General features: G+C 37.1%; 1 protein-coding gene across 3 annotated transcripts in view; it reads left to right on the forward strand.

The window, feature by feature from the left end:
- Window positions 1-11,556: 11,556 nt before the first annotated feature.
- LOC128986007 (transferrin-like) overlaps window positions 11,557-22,558 on the forward strand; it is a 156,147-nt gene continuing 145,145 nt past the window's right edge. For 2 of the 3 annotated variants that reach the window (XM_054406190.1, XM_054406108.1), the window contains exon 1: window positions 11,557-11,896. In XM_054406190.1, coding sequence (XP_054262165.1) covers window positions 11,830-11,896 — 67 coding nt within the window. In that variant the 5' untranslated portion in view covers window positions 11,557-11,829. The remainder of the gene's footprint in view (window positions 11,897-22,558) is intronic. The other variant, XM_054406278.1, reaches the window with a different exon arrangement.

The raw sequence follows: 22,558 nt of genomic DNA on the forward strand, positions 1-22,558 counted from the left end.
ACAAGAGGTAGTCCTCTATCATGCGCATGAGGTATGCCGGGACGTGGAAAGTGTTCTCCAGTGCGTCCAGCATATCGCACCACCTTGTGGAATTTGGACCCCATATGAATTGCGTTGTTGTCATAACGACTCACCACGTGCATCGCTACATTGTTGACGCAAATTTTTAGCAAGTGTTTGAATTAAAATAGAAGTTATATACTGTTAGAAAGGTGATATCAGACAAAAAAGTGTATGTAAAACGTTTTCAGCTACATATATTTAGATTCAATGATACTTAGCAAAATGATTCTAAAAAATCTAAATAAAAACAAAAAGTTAAATTAAGTTATAAATATTCATAGTATTATGGATCTAAATAATGGTATATAATATACCATCGGAAAGCTATTTTTTTCATTATTGATAATCACTAAAAATGTAGGGCAATATTAAAATATTAACCCGAGTTATATAGGGAAATGTAGAATCGCGTCACACAACTTTGGTGGCCATATTGATTACTTACGTCATAAACTCCCATAGAGAACTTTTTAGACTTGTCTACTCATGTACTATCTAAATCCAAAGGGGCGCATGTTTTTTTTCAACACCATAAACCTCGATGATGATTCCGAAAAACAATCTTCTGTTCTACTTCTAGAAATTAAGAAACTCGAGTCAAATTACCCTGATATTGACTTTGGTAGTTTAAGTAGGAGTATTTATAACTTTGATTCAGGCACTTGATAACACGTTGGTTATTAATAAAGACTTAACAAACCGTAATGAGTCTTAAGTCTGAATTGTCATATTTAGAAAATCGCCTCAATAACGAAATATCTTAAATGAAATGTATCTTAAATGACTCTTTTAGCTTCCAAGACTCCCAGCTTTACTAGAAAAATCTCAGCTGAAGAACGATATCAAGCCTGAAAAATCTCTGCTCCGTCTTACAGAGTAATAACAAAGTATTTTTGGCAGAAAGACACAACTAGAGCATGAGCTCGAGCTGACAAAACAAGATGGTGACATGATTAAGCTAAGTAACGATCTAAAGCAGTCTAAGACATCACTCTATCACCTTAAGACAGCAGTTGGCTAAATCCAAATCTAACCACGAAACATTCACAAATATCAGCTGGGACAAAATTAATGACTGGATGACAACACAATCCAGTCTATTTGACGGTCTCAATCTCTATGATATGCTATATCTAAATTTTTCTTTCTATAATTCAAATCTTACGCCATGGTAGCCGTGTAGACATTGAGCAAATACAACTTGACCTTTCTTTTAACAAATATGATTATATCTTTTGTTGCATCAGTAACTGTGCTACCTGTGGAAAAGATGACAGTGCTTCTCACTGAAGTCTCTTGGTTTATGATAGTAACACAAAAAACTTATCACTTTGACTCTCTAAATAACGCCAATGAAGATGCAGCAATTAAAGTAGCACTTGTCATGTTCAAAAAAATTATTTTGTAGAAGTACCCTGTCCACAACAGCACAACACATTCGAGTGTGGGTTGAATGTTTTAAACAACACAAAGATTGTGTTCAATGGTTACTGCCTAAGCGAGTCATGGGTTCATTTTTCACTTAGCGAATGGCACATCTCATTGATGAAAGTGTCTCCTATTGATTTGCCAATGGTTGAACCACTCATATCTGCCTGTCATGTTAACTCTACCTGTTAAGTGGTCTCCTCTAAATTTAAAAAGAGGGGGAAATGTGCATGGCAGGTTGTAAACAAAAGAGAAAGACTACAAAGCAAATGAGGTTCTTATTCAGATTAATTTGAAAACTCAATCTCACTCTACTGTTAGTTCCAATAGGTTTGCAATATTGTCACCTGTTAGTGTACATGATCCTACAGCTCCGAATGATGAAATAGTCCCATCATCAGATAAGGCTGCACCGAGTAACAATGAAACCACTTGCCCAAAGGTTGTCAACAACGCCCTAGGTACTCCTAAACATAAAGCAGCTAACAAAAAGACAATATCTCAAATACCATCCACATGTGTTAACAAATCTGTTAATCATCATGTGTTGCCTGGTACAGCTCGTGACATCTAAGCTGGCACTTGGCCTAGCGCGGGCAGTGTCCGCGTCAAACACGTCCGGGCTAAACACGGAGCCGTGTAGGCGGGAGGAGGGTGGATGTAGGGAAAAGACCGGACTGCAAACATTTCCGCTGCCTCACGGGGTTGACTCCCCTTGTATTATGTACTTGAACGCCTTCATATGGGTCGCGAGGACAGTTGATGCAACCCGTATGAAGGGACATGTTTTTGAAAAAGGTACTAGTAGCGATCGGCCAAGTGCCAGCTTAGATGTCACGAACTGTAATCGGAGTGAACGCAAAGTCGAGATTTTTGCCGACAGTCATGGTAGATTTCTTCGAAACTTTGTGCAAAATACTAGCATTGAACAGTAATTTTAAAAAGGTCAGTTCTTGTGTCAAACCAGCTGCTAGATTAAGTCAAGTTCTCTCGTCAATAATCCCACAACAATCTCACATGTCAGATAAAGATGTCCTGATGGTAAATGGTACTAATGATATTGTAAGCGAGCACTGCGGTGACATTGTCCAAGAGCTTGAGACATTACTAAGGGCGGCGTCTCACACTTCGGTAATTATAGTGGGGCTGCCTAAGCGTCACGACCAGCCAACGCTGAATCCGACAATTATTTAAACCAACTTTCAAATACAGAAGCTCGTCAAACATTTCAAAAATGCTAAATTCCAATCCCTTGAAACATTTGGGAGAGGTTTCTAAGAGGAAAGAAAAGTGCGTTCCTTCTGCGATGAAGGAAAGTGCGAGATTACAGCTGCAAAAGTAACTGCAGATAACTAAAACATTCTTATAATAGCTGTATATCGACCCCCTGACAATAGCTATGACCTCTTAGAACTTATGTCCAACTGTCTAGAAAAGAATACTAAGCCTAAAATAGAAGTAATTGTGGTGGGTGTTTTTAATGTTGACGTATCAATAGAATCAACAACATCTAACCAACTTAAATGAGCTCATTTGGTCTAAGAAATTTAGTGAAATCATATCACGTGTATTTAAGAACTCCAAAACCTTAATTGATTATATATCAACGTTCTTTACATCGTTCTCATATTTATACCAATATTGTACTGACGATTCTGTCGACTGCGCTGTTATAGTGTCAGCCCTCTCCCATGTAGCACAGATGGTTGGGCCAACGTTGGTAAATTGTGGAGCCACACAGTTGGCCAACGGTAGAAATGTCACCTCTTTAAACTGTTTTCCAGCCAACCTTTGTCCAACAATGGCCCAACCAAAATTATTTCACACAAAATAATAAAGATTTAGTACGAAAAGCATAATTATTAGTTGAGTAAATTGATTAAATAGTTCATAAAAACAAATTTTGAAAAAAAGCTAGAACAAAATTTTTTGGCCCAGACGGGTCTCGAACCCGGGTCCTTCGACTTATGAGCCTCTTACCTTACCACTGAGCTATCTGTGATTGTTGATACAGAGAGTTTTCAAGTGGTGAAAGAGTAGCCGACAGTTGCAATGGTCGCAATACTTCAAACATTTTTGATACTACACAGTATAATATGATTCTGTTAATCTGTTAAGGCATCATAAGTAGTTATTTTTTTTTTTTGGAGTTAGAGAGGATACTGGTATTTGAATATAGATTAATTAATTACCGTTAGATTATTAATGCTATTATAATTGACTGTTATATGATTAATTACTCTTTCCCCTTAAATTGTTGCAAATAAGTTAAAGAATATTAATTTAAAAAATATTTGCATTATTATAATTATTAAAATTCATTGTTGTAGCCCCGGAACTGTAATATGTAAAATATCTGGTTTTACAATACCTTTATCAGTTCCAAAAACTTTTGGAACTGATAAAGGTATTGTAAAACCAGATATTTTATTATAATTATGTTGTGAAAGCTAGACCCAGAGAATGAAAGTCGTGTAAACTCAACTATGGACCATCGTTGGTCCAACAAAAGTATCTTTTGTTGGTCCAACGGAGTGAAAAACGGTTGGACAACGGTTGGCTTGATGTATGATACCCAACAATGCATATTAATGTATTTCATTAGCAATGAACCGATGTTGGTCCACAGTTGTAAATATTGGTTGGCCCAACTACGAGATATACAGTTGGACAACGGTTGGTTGGTTGTGGAAGCTCCAACCAACCATCGACCACCTGTCCCACAGTTGGCCAACGTTGGCCCAACCATCTGTGCTACATGGGCTCCGACCATCATGCCCAGATTGTGACAATCCATGATCCCAGAATAAAATCTTTTGCGAAGTACACATTTGGTAGACGATTTGACCAATCAGGCAGAAGCTATTTAGATATTTGTTTGCTTCTGCAGAATGTAAGCAATTATACAACACCAAGGACATAAACACAAAATTTTCAGTTTTCAATGACAAACTATACCATTTCCTTGACGTTGCTTTCCCAAATAAATTACAACAAATTAGTAAAATCCACTTTAAGGGTAAAATTAAACTGGAGAGACAAAAAATATAAAAAACCAAATAATTGATCTTTATGTAGAAACTAAGGGCTTAGAATTAAATCACCACCTTCGTCAAAAATACTTGCAGATTAAACGCACCTATAGAAATATAATAAGGCAAAAAATCAGACATGATTCATGAAAGAATATACCAATCAGGTAATTTAAAAAGCCATCTATGGGATACTATTACTGTAAATCTTCCAAACAAAAGTAACAAATGCAAAATAAATTATCTTCTTAATGAAAAGGGGGAAATAATTAAATACCTCCACAACATGCTAGTATTTAATATTTTTTTTATTGTTCATCAGTTTAGTATGCCATCAGATAAAGAAAGGCAAACCTAATATCATATAAAGCCTATTCCTGATTCTCTTTTTCTTAAGCCAACTAACAAGACCGAAGTAGAAAAGATCATCTATCTTCTTCTATATAAATAAAATTAGAGTTTTGTCTGTACATTGCTCAGAATCATAAATTTTTAGGTTATTTTTACGTTTTATACATTAAAGAAGCCGAAAAAAGTCTCATCTAAATTTCTGTCTGCCTGTCTGTCTTTCTGTAACACTCAAGATGACATTTTACGCAATCTTCTCCAGGAAAACGAGAATACCTATCAAGATCCAAGTCATTTTAATGTATTCACTGGATTGGTGAAAGTGTCTTTAGCCATTAAAATATGGCCTCACTAATTTGTAAATAAAATTACGGAGGTTCAAAAATGCAATTTTGTGTGATTTTTGTCACGTTTTCGTCCTATTTTTATCACATAATAATCATCTATAAAATAACGAACAGCTGTTCGGATCAAGATTATTTCTTCTAACTGTCACTGATATTTTTACAAATGTTGTTTACAAATACCGCAACCATTTCCGATCACGTTTTGAAGGCAAGTCCCATCCAAGTGAGATTAGGCCTAAAAACGTGTTTCTTACATAAAGGATTTAATTAACCGCAAGTGGAATAATATAGTGTAACCGTAAATTAAATTAAATAACTAGGCATCATCCAGGTCAGGAACCAGAGATTCTTTGTGTATAAAATTGTTCTTGAGTTTTGATAACCAGAAAGAAGACCTTGAATCAGTGTGTTGTATACGGCTGGGAAACTTAAATTTAATAATGATCGTCGCCAATAGCTTAGAAACAATGTTTCCACTCATTGACGGTGCTTCAATGGCGGTTGTGTAAAGTGTAAAGTAAAAAAATTAATCAATGCCTCCTTTGAATGTGGCCAGTTCCCAGATGCCCTGAAAATTTCCATTATTAAGCCACACCCATTGATCTCTATTAATACTACAGCAGTAAAGTTGTAGTAATAGAGATCGATGGCCACACCCCATAAAAAAGAAGATCACCACCTCTGCGACAAATACAGACCTATAGCCATTACATAATCTATATCCTAAGTATTTGAAAAGATAATACAACTAAGACTATTAGAATAAAAATAATATTATTTTAGAGAAACAATATGGGTCCACAAAAAATAAAACCACTGGATACAATGACTGTTCTTATCTCACATTTAGTAAATCATTGGATGCAGGGGAACATACAATGGGCATTTTTTCGATCTGAGCAAAGCCTTTGATATGGTGGAACACGCATTACTTCTTGATAAGCTTTCTTGTCTTGGAGTGCAGGGGCTAGCACTGCAATGGTTTAATTCATTCATTACAGGACGGAAACAGTTTGTGATGATTCAGGCGGTGGATGATTTAAGGTATCTGAATACCTACCACTCACCCCATTGCGAGTCTGCTCGTGGCGTGCCTCGGGGAACAGTCATAGGTCCAATGCTGTTCCTTGTCTTTGTGAATGATCTTCCATCAGTTGTAAATTCTGGAAACATTTGCTTGTTTGCTGATGATACGTCACTCTCAGTTTCTGATCAAAATTTCGATGAACTTGAAATAAAAGCCTGTTTGCAAGCGAGGTACATGATGCAGTGGTTCTATAACAACTCACTGAGTCTAAATGCCAGAAAAACTGGATTAGTAAATTTCTCAGCTGGCAAAAACAATAACAATTTATTTTGAATGATGTTGAGCTCAAAGCAACTGATCAGGTTATGTTCTTGGGATTGTTGCTCAATAGAAACCTGCGCTTTCATTTCCATATTGACATACACTGTGTGTAGAAGGATTTCTTCGGGAAACTTTCTTCTCCGCCATCTTTCTATAAGTTTGCTAAATGTGATGTTCTAATTACAGCATATGGAGTGATTTTCCCGCACCTGATGTACGCAGTGCCGATGTGGGGTAGTGAGTGTGGGAATAGTAGTTTACGCAACGATTGCGTTAAGTGAGTCTTTACGACACGAGTAGAAAATTTAAGGCACGAGCCTTGGCGAGTGCCTTAAAAACTTCTACGAGTGTCGTAAAGACTATTAACGCGAGTTGCGTACACTACTTTACCTACGACCGTTTTTTAATTACTATCAATCTGGATTTAATTACTAACAATCACTAATGATAACTTTTTAGAGAGGTTATGTTTTCGTGTATTGTCATTGCCACTGAAAGTGATGCAACGACTTGTTGTATAATCAGCTGATTTCCTGTAATTACGTGTTTGTTAAACTTCGTTAAATATTACATTGCTAGCAGCATTCTTACCATAAATAATATTGTATCAGGTACAATTCGGCAAATATTTCATTTATTTTTGGACTTCCACCAACTTAATTAAGAATCAAGAGTATCAACATGAACATGTCGGATCAACAATTAAATTGGTCAACTGATCAGCTGATCAGCTGATTAGTTGACGTTCGAAGCATTACAATTTTAATTCTTTTCTCTCAATACTTGAACCTCATTGGTCCGTTACCTGTGTGGATATGAGAAAACTATGCGGATATGAAATGAAACTATGCGGATATGAAAGTAAACAGCTGTAAAGTGAAACTTTTCAATTCTAAGAACTGGACTGAAATGGCTACTTTAAAAAACGGTCGTAGGTAAAACGTCTTTTCCTTTCCGACTCCAGAAGAGAGAAGTCAGGGTGGTCTCTGGTTTGAAAAGAAGAACATCTTGCAGGCAATACTTTACTTCCTCACAAATTTTAACATTTCCCTCAATATACATTTTGGAAACTTTGATTCTAAAAATAAAGAACATACACCAATATCAATCTTCACCTACACATTCCTATCAAGGGCGGTCCTATAGGCATATATGTTGGGGGAGGGTGACCAGGGGGCCTGGGGGGTCCGGGAAAAAAATTGGAAATAACGTGCTAAAATGAGTGGTTTTTAAACTATTTTGAGGACCTAGTTTAATGTGTTCAAGCTTCCCAGTTTATTTAAAGGTCAAAGAAATGTCTAAAAATAAACTTGTATAATGTCATGTTTTTGCATTATTGAGACTTGGGGTTTTAATATCAAAGGAATACCCCAACATTACAACACATTCAAGCATTATTGATTTACGAAAAGACCCTTTCAACTGGTGCCGATGTGCATGATAAACAGAAAATTTCTAAAATCAGACCAAGATTTTGAACCAGAGAACTTATTTTATCTAAGAAGTGTTTAAGAACTTGCACCCAACACGACTGCATTATACCTGCCCAGTAAGCAACAGTTAACCTACACAAAGTACACCTAACTGTTGCCGTCGGCGTCCCATCACTGCTACTGCCTGAAGAATTGGTGCTCAGTGTTCTCATTTTTTCTATGCCAGTGCCAGTGGCATTTTACAAGCGGTCAACGTGAGAATAAAATGTTTGTGCAAGTTTTTGTGGTTGTGCCGGGAATTAAATCCGTCCCTTCTCCCTTCCGCGTTTAAGTCTGAGACACTACCATTTTGTTGTTGTTTTGTGGCTAGCAACATGCCAATTGGGTTGTGGTATTCTTAAATATGATATCAGGTGATCTAAATATGAATACAATTTAATATTTAAAGTTTTGAAATTTGAGAGAAGAATTTTTAAGAATACCTAATGCGGCCGAACGTCGAATGTCAGTACCGGAGACTGCCGTTGCTGTATATGGCTTATGGCTGAAAACGTCCGTCGTCTGCCGATTTTAACCCTACTTTTCATAACGTACAAAAAATAGTCAGACTCAAACGATGAGTTTTAGGTTAGAGTTTGTAATAAGTCCTTTCGTTCGAAATGAATTTCAATTTGGCGGAACGATTTGCAATAAAAATTATTAAAGTTCCCCTAGTAGAATAGTTTATCTATATAACAAATATTTGGGGGGGGGGGTCAGGAGGGTCGTGTATGCTGGGACCGCCCTTGATTCCTATTCACTACGGAACAACTATCATCTTAAATTTCAATTTCACTCAACAACATTTTCAAGAGACACTTCCATTACAACGGCATTAAACTTTTTAATCTTCTCCCTCCCACCCTTCAGCTGGAGTCGAACTTGAACCACTTTTAAAAGCAAATAAAAAAATACTCTTGGCCAGGGGTTACTACAGTATTCACGATTGTGTCGCTGATGGGTTTATAGTTAGTTAGTTTTTTGAAAGGGGCATAATTGGTATAGTTTTATTGAAGCACCATTGTTTAGTTTATTTTTCATTTTAGTTGTAAGATATTAATTGTTATGACCAATGCAAATTTTGTATTTGTTATTTTGGTTTAATAAATGAGTTATTGAGTTAGCTTTTTTCAAGGTGCTCTCTTGTATGGGCTCAGACTCTGGAGTGGGTCTGTAGAAATAAACGTTGTCCTGCTGATAAAAAAGAGCAGTAAGAATCCTAGCCAATGCTGAGCATGATGCCCATTGCAGAACTCTCGTGTGTAATCACTGTATGTTTTATAAAAAAACTAGCGTACCCGTCGCGCGTTGCTGCAATTTTAAAGGAAGACGTCGTAAGATTACATTCAATCTATTGTACATTGTGTTAATGCCAATGAAACGTATTTATTACCTAATTTATATAAAAACGAACCTTGGGCTAGGTTAAAAAACTATTCTAGCCATTTGCATGAAGCTATTAAACCACATTATTTATTGTACAGCCTGGAACCAAACCAATGAAAAATTCAAAAACAACCTCCGGGCACTCTTATTGAAATTTACTCTCTATGATCTCCAACTTCTTCAACATTCCAAATGTGACGCTTGCGTCACAGTGGCGACCTATCAGACGGTAAATATCAGCTGATCGCTGGAGAACGGGGGAGGGGGTAGGAATCGCAGAGACAGAGTAGCAGTTGTGTTCTGGATTCAAGGGCGTGTAGGCGTAATGGTCAAGGCTGGACTTAGTGGCCGAATTGATAAGTTATTGTCTTTAGTTTAAGTAATTTTAAAATATGTTCTACATTTTTTCAGGAAGGGGGGAATCAAGGGGTTTAGGGAACTAATAACTATTTTAGCTTAATATGTAAGTTAAACTTTTGAGCACACTCGTACCCTTAAGGTACGAGTGGAAGTTTTACTTGTTCATTTGCTTATTGTATTTAATTAGATGCATTAGAAATATTAGATCATCAAAATGGCTGTGATATGGATGTGGTTTGGTTCAGTATTTTATTAAGGTTTATTATTATTCAACTCAGAATGTCGCACGCAGCAATAAAATGATTAAATTGAGCCTTAACGATCCTTATGAGTACAGTGCCGTTACTATAAACTATAGTAACAAAAGAAACAGAAAGTAATGAAAAAGAATCATAATGACGTGCTTTTCGCTCTTGATACACCAATAGCTATTCTTCCCTTAACAACTTAGGCTAGAATAAAAATTCAAAACTGCTTTATAGCTATAATATATTGGGGGAAATTAAACATGATATCTACATTCATGGCCACCTTTAACTCCAGGCCGCGTCCTGGTAGAATTGGCAACGTTGCAAGTGTTGTCTAGCACCAGCCGTCCCATAACATAACATGGCAGACAAGTGACACCAGCTCAATAATTCGCGTATTATTAATTTAAATTTACATTTTTGAACATAAATTTATTAAAGGATTAAAAATTAAACTTTTAAATTTTTATTTTTTTTTTAAATTTTTTAATTAAATTTTTATTTCAGCTGCAGATTTTGAATACGGACAAAATGAGAGCTATCTATTGGCTAAGGGAACCCAATTACAGAAACGATATGGTTTTGAGCTATCGGTCTCGGTGATCTAATGGATAGCTTGCCGGGCTGAAAAACTGAAGGTGCCAGGTTCGAATCCCATCGGTGGCACTAACTTATTGTCTAATATTTTTGTATTACTGTATAAGCAAGTTTGGTTAGGTTATGACGGTTTAATTTTATAATTTAAATAATATAAAATTGAATTTGAGCTGTTTATAGTTTAATTTTATGAACAGAACTATTTTTTCGATTGGTAAACCTTCATTAGATTTTTTCATTATCAGCAAGTTTGGATAGTTAGGTTAAGTTATGAAAGATTTATATTAAAAAAAAAAAAATAATTTTATATTTTTCTTAGTTTTACGATTAATTTCTTTTATGATTTCTCATTTTTAACTCTCATTTTGTCAGTGTAAAAAAACTGCAGCTGAAATAAAAATTGTGCGGCCAAGCTACATAGTTTTATTATTTTGCTCTAATTGTTATGCGAACGTCTTTGGTTTATTTTCGTCTGCTAACTATATCTTCTCTGTTAGTAAACATAAACAAAGAACGTAAACAACCAAACGAGCAAAAAAGGATAACATTAATATTAACATAGATAAAACATACTCCCTTAGTAGATTTCTCATCCTTATGGAACAGCTGAAGACAATTTTATTGTTAGTTCATGTACGGTTTATGTAGAGGTCGTGTTTTCTTTACAATTTGTTTCCCGTTATTACAGCCATTTAAAACCTCGTTTAACCAAATAATACGATCTAATCATAAAGAATAACTTGTCCCTAGTTATATAACCAAACAGTAAAGCACAAATCAAGAAATTAACCCTAAAATAATGGAAACAAAGTTTCATCGACACTAGCGCCTTTGTGTCACGTACATGAACTAGACACGAAAAACGTGCTTCAAAATTTACAATGGGATGAGAAGTCTACTTGTGTTGGTTAGTCTATGATATTAATTAATTGGTGGTACAGAACATAGACGGATAGTAATAGTAAATAAATGAGACCAATTAATTGGCGATAGGCTATAAATTAATATTTTCAGGCCCTGGTTGGTTGTAGAACTACTTAAGTTAACTGTATAAAAATCGAAATAATAAGTAAGCATAACAATAATTAGCATGAAATGAAGTGAAATGAAATAATGAGCATAATAAATAATTAGCACTTTATATTTTCTTAAAAGAAATCATCTTAGCCTTAGCTTCCACTGATTTTAACATTTTTAGAGATGAGCAAAAGAAAAGCACCCTTAAGTGAAGACAACCCAAATAATGACTTCTGTGAATTTTTAACAGGTAAGTTAAGGTAAGATCTAAAAACAAGAAATTTATGCATTAGGCCCTATAGGCCTATCAGTTGGCATAACTTTTGGTAGGCCTAGGCCAAAGTAGCCTAGGTCTACTTAATTGTATTACTTTTCCATTCCAATTTTCATGACATGTCAAGTTTTTAAGTAAGTTAGTAGGATTAAAGGTAATTCTGAGCAATTACTTGGTCAACCCCAATTTTTTTCATATTTTACTACGGTCATCAGGAGGTTTTCAGAAAGCAAGAAACATATAATTCAAGGCCCGCAAGGCCATCGTACAGGTTGCCGAGCGATAAGAAGGTTCAAAGTCCAAGCGATAACAGTGGCTTGCGGGAGACGCGCGGAAGGCCAGTTGTGACAGTACCGTTATGGCTATGGCTAGTGGTTCCTCCGACAATCCTTTTCTATGTGACGGGTGTGAAAACACGTTACTTAGTTTTACGGTTTTAAGTGAAGATGATTTTTTAGTCTCAAATACATCTCTAAGGCCAATTGTAACAGTACCGTTACATTAGGTTAGGTTAGGTTAGGACCTAACATAACTTAACCTAACCAAACCTAACTTAACCTTGCGGGGCTTGAATTATATGTTTCTTGCTTTCTGAGAACCTCCTGATGACCGTAGTAAAATATGAAAAAAATTGGGGTTGACCAAGTAATTGCTCAGAATTACCGGATTAAATTAACTTAGGGCTATGGGGTACAGTTTCTTAACTGGGCTACGCTAAATATTGATTGATACTATCGAATTGAAAATAACTTATTGATTAATAATCAATATTTTTAAATATATCTATTATAAATTAAACGAACTTATCATAACCTAACCAACCAAACTTGCTGATGGTGTAAAAATCGCGTGAAGGTTTACTAATTGAATCGATAGTTTCAATCGATATTAGCGTAGCCCAGTTAAGAAACTGTACCCGGGCTATGTAAATCAGGCCTAGGCATACCTAGGCCCTAGAAGTGACTTAATTACTTCTTACCTTGTTGGTTAGGTATTATTCCGACGCCCAACTAAACTAAAAGATTATAGCCTAAGTTATATTAAGACTTTTTTAACCTGTCCTAGACACCAACACTACAACTTTCTCAAATGACTTTTTTCACCAAGGCTTCCTGTAGACACCATGCCTGAAAAACCCGCTTTAACATCGTGACAGGGCAGTTTCCTTTACTAGACACCTTGCTGAGATTACTAGACACCACACCCAGATTACTAGACACCATTAGGGTACCTAGATTACTAGACACCATACCGTACCCAACACAACCCAGGTACACTTCCGTAAGTTAGGCCTACTTATATAGGCTATTGTCAAAAACAACCGAATGAAAAATTATTCAATATTTAGATTAAGCTTATGTAATTTGATATATCGTTTGGTTATAACACAAGAGGCTATTGCATTTGTAGAACGATCGGATAAACATTCTTGGTTGCTGTCACTACAATATTTAGTCAATTTTAGTTAGTGAGCACAGGGAAACATTAGCCTATAATTACCATCCTGTTTTTCAATTTCGGAAACTTAAACTTCGGAATCACACTGATAGGGCTGGGCTCAAGTGAATATGTATTAATTAATTGCTATGCCAGACCAGAAGATCAATTCTGACTTTGTCCGTTGTTTTTGTTAAGTTAAACATACTGTCTGAATGTGTACAAGCAGATTTTCTGTATTACAATTTGATATTGATAACTTACTGGTAATTATTTTTAAATTATTTTAGTGTAGTACAAAATTACGTTTTTCTAGATTTTTGGCAATATTTAGGGCCAACAGCCGATGCGCGACTGGAAGATCAAACTTACAATAAGTTAGCCTACTTTATTTTGTTTAAATATCAATTCCTTAGTGTCTTGCAGATGACATTTTGAACTACTTCATACTAAAAATCTAAAATTTTAAATTTAAAAATAAAATAAAAAATAGCTTAGCCTATGAGTTTTTTATTTTTTTTTTCAAACTTTAGAGCACATGTGCGACCAGAAGATAACGACCAATTGGCCTATTTTTAATATTTTTACCCTGTTTGGTCCTACAATTTAGCAGCTTTTCCAAGGTAGGTAGCCTATTACAACTCGAAAATAAAATTATTGATTTTTTTCAGCCCATCCTAATATATAGGCCTATATATGTAGGCATACCTAAACATTTGAACGAATGAATGGTGTTTATTTTTTTATTGGCCTCGGGGGATATCAAAATGATAGTCCTTACCGTGACACCTATGGTAATAGCTACTTCCCTACAGAGAAATTTGCTAAATCACAAAGCCCAAAAGTAAATTAAATGTATTTTGTACATTCATGAGGGTTGCGAGGAAAGTTGACACAATCTGGATGACAGTAACTTAAGTAGGCTATGGTAAGTGGAGTAAACTGACTCAGGCCGGCGTTTTGGCGAATTTGTCCTTCCCCTTAGTTTGATAAACTGTAAATCGATAATATTATTTTTGACCCTTGAAGTGTGACCTCCAGCAGCCTTTACTTTAATGACGTGAGTTTGAGTTATAAATGTGGAAAATCGTCAATGACAAACACCACAATCAACTCAGATAACAAACCTTACCTCTCATTTTCTCACTACCACATTGACTTTCTAACCTACAAGTCCGAGCCAAGTCGTATAATTTTTCCCGCCAACACCAATTCCATCTCGATCCATTAGGCCAATAGGCTCTGCTCTTCTGGACAAAGTTTCACAGCTTGAAAAAGATAATAGTATATTGCAGCAACACAATGCGAGTCTATTGGCTTTAAATGAAGACCTTGAAAATGAAATAAAAACTTTGCATGTGAGGGAGGAAAGCCTAATACATCAAATCAGCGAAGCAAGCAAGCAACTCGAAAAAGAGAGGGAATCAAGGAAGTATTTGCAACGAGACTTCGAAGAACATGACGAAACCCAAGAAAAGGCCATCCTCAATCTTCAACAGACGGTATCAAGACTCGAGAAAACCATCAAACAATCAAAATCAACATTTAGCTTAAAGCATCCTTCTGACAAAAACGAACAAAGTCCCCTGATGTCTGTGGACACAGAAGACAGTGAGAAGGTTGTTGAAGTTGATAATGAACTCAAAGTCCTACTTAACAAATTTAATGCCATGGAAGTCAGACTAGCCTCCTTGGAGAAGTCAGGAGTCGATTACAAGACTGACATCTCCGCTTTAAAGATAAAAATAGCAAACCTAAATGATTCAGCGATTAAAAGTAGTAGCTCATGCACTATTGCCCGTGTTCAGGAAATTGTTCAGGAACAAATGGTTGTGGCATAATGGTGCCACATTTTGGTGACCTGGTCATGTGATTCAAGATCCAGACCAAATCATTCTTGCTGGAAACGTTAACTGAACACATTTATTAATGCAGAGGAGACAATTTACCGCAAATCACAGGCCCTAATAGCCAGCTTTGATGATTGTTTGATTAATTAATGCATTTATATCACAGAAATATGTACATTGTTCAACTTATGAAATAATTACTATATAACTTGACTGGACACAACGTGAACTGATATTTGATTTTAAGACGAATAATACATAATGGAATGAATGATATAGTGAACTGATACCTTGACCTGAAATTACATATTATAAAGTACTAACACTACGACACAATACCTCAAGGGGGCGTCCCCCCGTTTCCCACTAATTTACAGATCCATCCTTGGCGGCACCAGACACACGACAGACGTTTGGTCCTTCCTCTTGGCCCGCCTGCGGCCTGCGCATGCGCGAGCAGCTCTGGGGTCAAGACTAGGCGGGACATTTGAATACTGGTTGTGTTGTGGAGATTGACACCACAAGATCTCCCCCCCTCCCCCAAGCAGCAAAAAGGGAAGAAAGGGTGACCTCCATGGTTGGGGTGTCACGTTGGTCCATTTAAAAAAAATATATATATGCTGTTGAACACAAGTAAATTAATATAACATATAACAATAGTAAATATACAATAAATAGTAACAAATAAATATATTACACAAAAATCTGAAACATGAAATATAATGAACTCCGGTAACTGGTTTAATGTTGTGTGAGTGTATGTGTGAAAGTGTAAGAGCTCTTGCTTTCCTCCTTCCACAAGTCACAGTTTGCAGGTTCGAGCTGTTGAAATTAAAAAAATTTAAATAAAGGTTATGGCTCGACCGCAAATTTCAAAAAATATAAAAAATTAGCTAACCTGTGACTGTGTCTGGAGGTTGGCGTGTGGGTGTAAGTGTAAGTGTGATGCTGTCGGGGCGAGCGACACACTGGCGACCGCTACTGTAGATGACACCTCAGAGAAGTGACACCCTAGACTCAGTGCGCTTCGCCAGTGTGGATGCCGGCGACAGGTGTTAAGTATGGTGTGAGGGTGGTGGTCTTACAAACTAACTAACCTAATATCACTGGTGCCTGTGTGCGGTTTCATTTTGATACGTGTGCAATGCGGTTTTTGTTTTGGTCGTGTGTCATTTTTTGGGGTGAAAAAAGGCTTTCAATTGAGAGACATGAGCTCTCCTAACTGTTTTCCCTGCCTTTGGGTCTACTAAAATTACAGTTACTGGTGATGTGAAGGCTTGAATTATTAGGGGTTCGGACCAAACTGGTAAAAGTTTAGCATTCACTTTGTTCACTGCGCTACTTTGATGATTTAATCGATACATCACCCAATCACCTACTTTATAATCAACTGGTTGGCGTCCTTTGTTGTATTGATTTGTTCTGGTTTCTCTGGTTTTTCTGAGGTTGCTGTGTGCCTGTGCCCATGTGTGTTTGATATCCATTGGTTGATCTGGAATGAGACGGTCTAAATTCCAATTTAGTTCAAGGGGGTGGTTGATTTGATAGCCTAGGAATAATTCTGCTGGTGAGAAACCGGTGCTGTTGTGTTTGGCTGAGTTTAGAGCAATTTGGAAAAAGTGAAGGTTTGTGTCCCATTGTGCTTGATTTTGAGAGTGATAGATTCTGATGGCTATTTTTATGTTTTTGTTTACACGTTCGGCATGACTAGGATTTGGATAGTAAGGTGTTGTTGTGATGTGTTTAATTCCGAATTCTAGGCACATGTCAGAAAAATCTTTTGACTGAAAGGGGGATGCGTTGTCTGATACTAAAAATTTGGGGAAGGCAAAATAGGCAAAAACTCCTGTTTTTAATAGTGATATGGTGGTTTTGGCTGTTGAATTGCGGGCTGGTAAAAATATTGCAAATTTAGAGAATGCGTCAACAACTGTGAGAATGTATTTGTTACCTTTTACTGATCTGGGTAACGGGCCAATGTAATCGATGAAAATTTTCTCAAATGGTCTGGTAGGGTCTTCTGACGACAACAAACCTACTTTGGTGTTTGGTGCCTGTTTGGCGCGTTGGCAATCTGTGCATGACCGTACCATGTCTGATATGGTTTGTTTTAATGTGGGAGACCAAAAGTGTGGTTCAATCCTGGACCATGTTTTATTTATTCCTAAGTGTGCTGTACTAGGTGCTAAGTGGTAGTATTTAAATAGTAATGGGATTAAGCGGTCTGGAATGACAATGCGGTGTTTGGTTTGATTCGGGGACTTGTGTGTGAGAATGTTGTCTTTAATGAAGTAATTTGGGGGTGGTTTGTTTGATCTGAGAGATTTTATAATTTTTTGAATTGCGGGATCTTCTTTTTGGTAAGTGGGGATGTCTGTGAACGTGTCAGGGAGTTTGAAAAGTAGGTTGACTTGTTGTGTTTGTGAGGGTGATGTATTTGAGTTGTCAGGCTGTACTTCTTCAAACATTCGCGATAAGCAATCGGCGACGATGTTATCGCGGCCTTTTACGTGTCGTACGGTGAACTGGAAAGAGTTAATTAGTGTTTTCCATCTAGCTATTTTTCCAACTTGCCTAGGGTGATTGAGAAGCCATGTTAATGCGTTGCTGTCTGTGTATAGGTCAAAATGCCTATGTTCCAAATATGTACGAAATTTGTCGAAAAAGTGTGTGATTGCCAAGGCTTCTAATTCGAAAGCGCTGTAGTTTTTCTCGTGTTCATTGGTCGCTCTGGAACCGTATGCTACAGGTAGCAATGCGTCGTCGTATTGTTGGGAGATGATTGCAGATATGCTGTTGCGACTGGCGTCTGTATGTAAAACGAAGGGCAATTCGAAGTTTGGCATCTTAAGGATTGGATCTCGAGTGAGTGCGGCTTTAAGTTGGTCAAATGCTTTTTGCTGATCCGGTCCCCAAATGAATTTTTGGCCTTTTTTCTTTAAAAGATTTAACGGTGCTGATATGCTGGCGTAATTGGGAATAAACTTGGAGTAAAATGCTGTCATACCTAAGAATCTAGACACTTGTTTGAGATTTTTTGGAACTGGGAAGGTGTCGATTGGTTTTGTTCTTTCTCTACTGACTGATAACGTGTTATCCTTTATCACATGTCCAAGAAACTCAATTTGATTGGACGCTAAAGTCATTTTGGAAGGATTGACGGTTAAACCTGCTTTCTTTAATCGTTGTAGTACTTCCTGTATGTGAATTAAGTGTTCTTCGAAGGTGTTTGAATATATTACTAGATCGTCGAAAAAATTATAAATGAATTTAAATTTGATGTCTCCGAAAACCTTATTTATCAGATCTGTAAGAACCATGGAACCATTTGCCAGTCCGAAGGGTACGTAGTTAAATTCGTATTGTGCCCATGGCACAACAAAACTTGTGTATTTTTTGGAATCTGGATGCAAAGGTATTTGATTGTATGCTTGGTTCAAATCTAGCAATGTGTAATATTTAGCTGTGCCAAGGTGTTGGAATGCTGACTCTAGGGTTGGTACTGGTGTGGCTTCAAGTGTCAAGCCTTGATTGAGCGCCTTATAATTAATTACCATGCGGGTCTTACCACCTTTTTTTGGTACTGTGAACGCTGGACTACTAAATTCTGAGGTTGACTCGCGTATGACGCCATCTTTGAGTAGTTCCTGTATGTGCTGTCGCAAAATTTCTGTTTTGGGGGGTGAAAATTGGTATGGTCTGCAACGTACTACGTGGTCTGGTTTAATGCTGATACGATATTGAACTAGATTGGTTCTGCCTAATGTTTTGGTAACTGTATCTGGGAACTTGGACAACAACTTTTCCAACTTGCGCTTTTGATCTGTGATCAAGTTAGTACCAAACTTAGGGGCTGGTGGCTCCTGTTTGCCGTCACTTTGTTGTGGTTGACCTAATGACAGAACTAACGGTGTATGGAAATGTTATGGAATTTTTTGCTATGTTTATTACTGCTTTTGTTGAATTTAAAAAATCTAGGCCTAATATGATGTCTATGGGAAGATGACTAGTGATATAAAATTTTTTGGTCCATGCGAGATAATTAACTTTAAAGTGTAGGTGTACGTAATGTGTTAATTTTAGTGGAATGGAGGAAGCTGTTGTAACGGTGGCATTGACTTCGTGTATCTGTCCAACTATAACACCCTTGATTGATCTGACCCTATTTAATAATGTATTCGATATAATCGAGCATGAGGCTCCTGTGTCGATGAGTGCTGGTATTGAGTGATTGGCTACTTTAATGTTTAAAAGTGCGGAATCATTTAGTGGTGCTGTTATAGATTTAATTTTTGGTGATGATAATTTTTCCTGAGGTTTGCATGCGAAGGTTGGTCTATTGTGATAATTGTTTGTTTTAGCGGTTGTGTGGTTGTGGTAGGGAGAGGGGTAACCGCCTATTGTCCTCCCCCATTGGGGTTTAAATGTGGTTTTGGGTAGGTGTTGAACGGGGGAATGTATGGTGCTCTAGTGTGTGAAGCGTGAGACTGCCTATTGCTTGGTGTGGTATTTATGAGGTAGGTAGTGTGGTTTGGGCGTTGAACTGGGAAGGACTGTCGTGGGGGGAAGCTATTGTTTTGAAAAGGTTGATGGTGAGGAGTTCGGGGTTGGAATCTGGGTTGGTTTGGATAATTTCGGGGTTGGAATGCAGGTTGATTTGAGTAATTTCGGGGTTGGAATCTGGGACGGGAATCAGAAAGATGATTGAGCTGATGGCCATGAGACGTTCGCTTTTGATGGCTGAATTGATTGTTGTTGGGGGGTGTGTTGGTTTCAGGATGTGGTACTATTGATTGTTGAGTGACGCTTTGGGCAAAAGGGGCGATTTCGAGTAACTCCTGTATGTTGGTTATGGGCTTAAGGCCTGCAAAGGTGATTCTGGTTTGGGGGTTTATTCCCCGGAATATGTTTTGGAATATCTCTTGTGGTTGAGTGGATGGGGATAAAATCAAATACGATATTTGGATGTCGCGGACGTAGTCAGCCAGGTGCTCATCTGAGGATTGTTGTCTGTAAAGCAGTTGGCTTTGAAGCTGCCTCAGGACCTCGGGAGTGAAAAAATTTTGATTAATGTTTTGTAAAATAGATGACCAACCTGTAATGTGTGAGATGGAGGCCATCCAAAATTGTCTGAACCTATCCGTCGTGTATGGGAGAACATTCATCAATACAGCTTTATCTGGTGCGATTTGCATTTCAATGATTTTGTGTAGCTGTTTACAAAAAATCACGACCTGGTTAGGGTCGTGACCAGATGTTCTGGGTATCTCTTTCAATAATTCTCTCACAAGAGGTGGGCATGAGGTTGATTCCACTGGTGAAGAGGGTTTGGCAATCATCTGTATTTGGCTTGAAAAGGCAGCTGTGGTCTGGGCTATGGCATTGAGGGTCATCGATTGTAATGAAGTTATTAGGGTTTGCAAATTTGCATCATTTAGGTTGGTCGGGGTATACAGGGGTTGTTGGTTGGGTAGCGTTAGGTTCGGGTCGAGTTGTGTAGGTTGCGGGGTTTGGTTTTCAGAGTGGGGTTGCCCGGCAACGCTTTGGCTGGCGCGCGCGACTTGCTGCTCGTTGTCGCGCGCATCACTTTCACTACCAGTATTGCTAGCGGTTAAATTGTTGGTAGCGTTGGAGTCTATTATGAATTGGCGCAGAATTACCCTATTTTCTGCCAGTGTGTTCTCCGGATTAAGATTCCAAGCCTTGCACTGTGCAATTGCTTCTGCAGCATTCAGATCCTTTACCCAAGAGTGGGTTGAGGGAATATCATTTGTTTCATGTATAGGCATATTAATCATTTGAATGAGGGTGGGGGTAGCTTCCCTGTGAGGTCAGTGTGTGTGTAGATTTCAGTGTTCATTATTATTAACATTTATACATTTTTGAACTGCATACATATATGCACATATAGATATATACATACATACATATACACAAGTAGATTGTTTTTTTAAAAAAAAGGGTTTTGACTATTGCACTAAAAATAATGTAAGCTATCATACTGATTTGAGCTGGGCTGAGGAGTTATTTTGACAAACTCGACGTGTAATGTGACAGTAATACCTAACCTGTGTGTGGTTGTGTGCTAATGAACACACTTCACATTCCATTGCCATTTGATGCAATTGGAATATTTGAATGAGGTTTGATTTCACCTGGGAAGTGGTGAGATTTTATTTATTTTCTGTTTATTTACTTGATTATTTGGTGGGGTAAGGAAATGGTTTGGTTACACCCAGACGCCCTAGTAAATGCGGAACAACAATATACAAGACAGAGAAATATACGCCCTGGGTTCTCTGACCTTTTTGCCACATCTACCAAGACAACCATGCAACGTCGACACTCGTTTTTTTTTTTTTGAGTGGAAAACCCAGAGTTGGGTAAACAAATACTAGTTAACATCGCATTTAAAAATGAAAGTACAAAAAATGGTAAAAATAAAATTAATTATGTGCACCAGGTATGTCCAACATCACGATACACATGATAACAATTTGATACTCTACAACAAATGCAAGCTTTTTTTTTTTTTTTTTTTTTTTTTTTTTACAGGGTTTAGGGTAAGGATTGCGGGTAAGTTACTATGCAAGTGTGTGTCGTTACAATCCATTGATGAGTTTACATTTAAATGCCAGGGCGGCCAAATCCATAATCCAGTTGTCTGCACCATTATTAATTGCAAGTTGCAGGTGCTTATTATTTATTAGTCAAGTACGACACACTTATTCGGCCATTTATTCATGTGGATATTCAAGGAGTGAGAGGGTAATGTGCACTTCTTTTTTTTTTTTTTTTTTTTTTTTTTTTTTTTTTTATAGCTAGCACTTGTTTATTGAAACTTGAAACAAAATATCATTGTGCATGATGACGTGTAGACATACCTTCTAATATCCCGGTATATAAAAAAAATCCTAGTGGCAATAGGTTACAGAGGTTGACCCTTGTTTGCTAGAGACAAATTCTAATCTAGGCCTAAAGACAATCTTAAAGCCTGGGTGTATAATTAAGGTAGGTAGGGTTGTGGGTTGGTATCTATAAAACAAAATTATTTTGGTTCAATGCTAACAAGCATTGAGAAGATTGGAGAAGTTAACGACATTGCAGCGACGTGTGCTTGAACAATATCGTAACTCAGGTAAGCGCGATAAGAAGTCGTGTTTGTGAGATATGTGCTGATTGTGTTTTGTAGGATCCTGGAGTTTGCAAAATTCTCCTATTCAGCCAGCTTTGGTTTAAAAAAAAAGGAGAAACACATTTTATTTTATTTTAATACTAACTAACATTTATTTTGTCCCTATTATGTTTGATAACTGTTGTGTTAAAATTTCAAAGGCTCTCTTATTCAAAT

The sequence above is a fragment of the Macrosteles quadrilineatus genome, unplaced genomic scaffold (genome assembly GCF_028750875.1).
Source record: "Macrosteles quadrilineatus isolate MER2022 unplaced genomic scaffold, UCM_ALF_1.0 Scaffold_1__1_contigs__length_201487025, whole genome shotgun sequence".
Lineage (NCBI taxonomy): Eukaryota > Metazoa > Arthropoda > Insecta > Hemiptera > Cicadellidae > Macrosteles > Macrosteles quadrilineatus.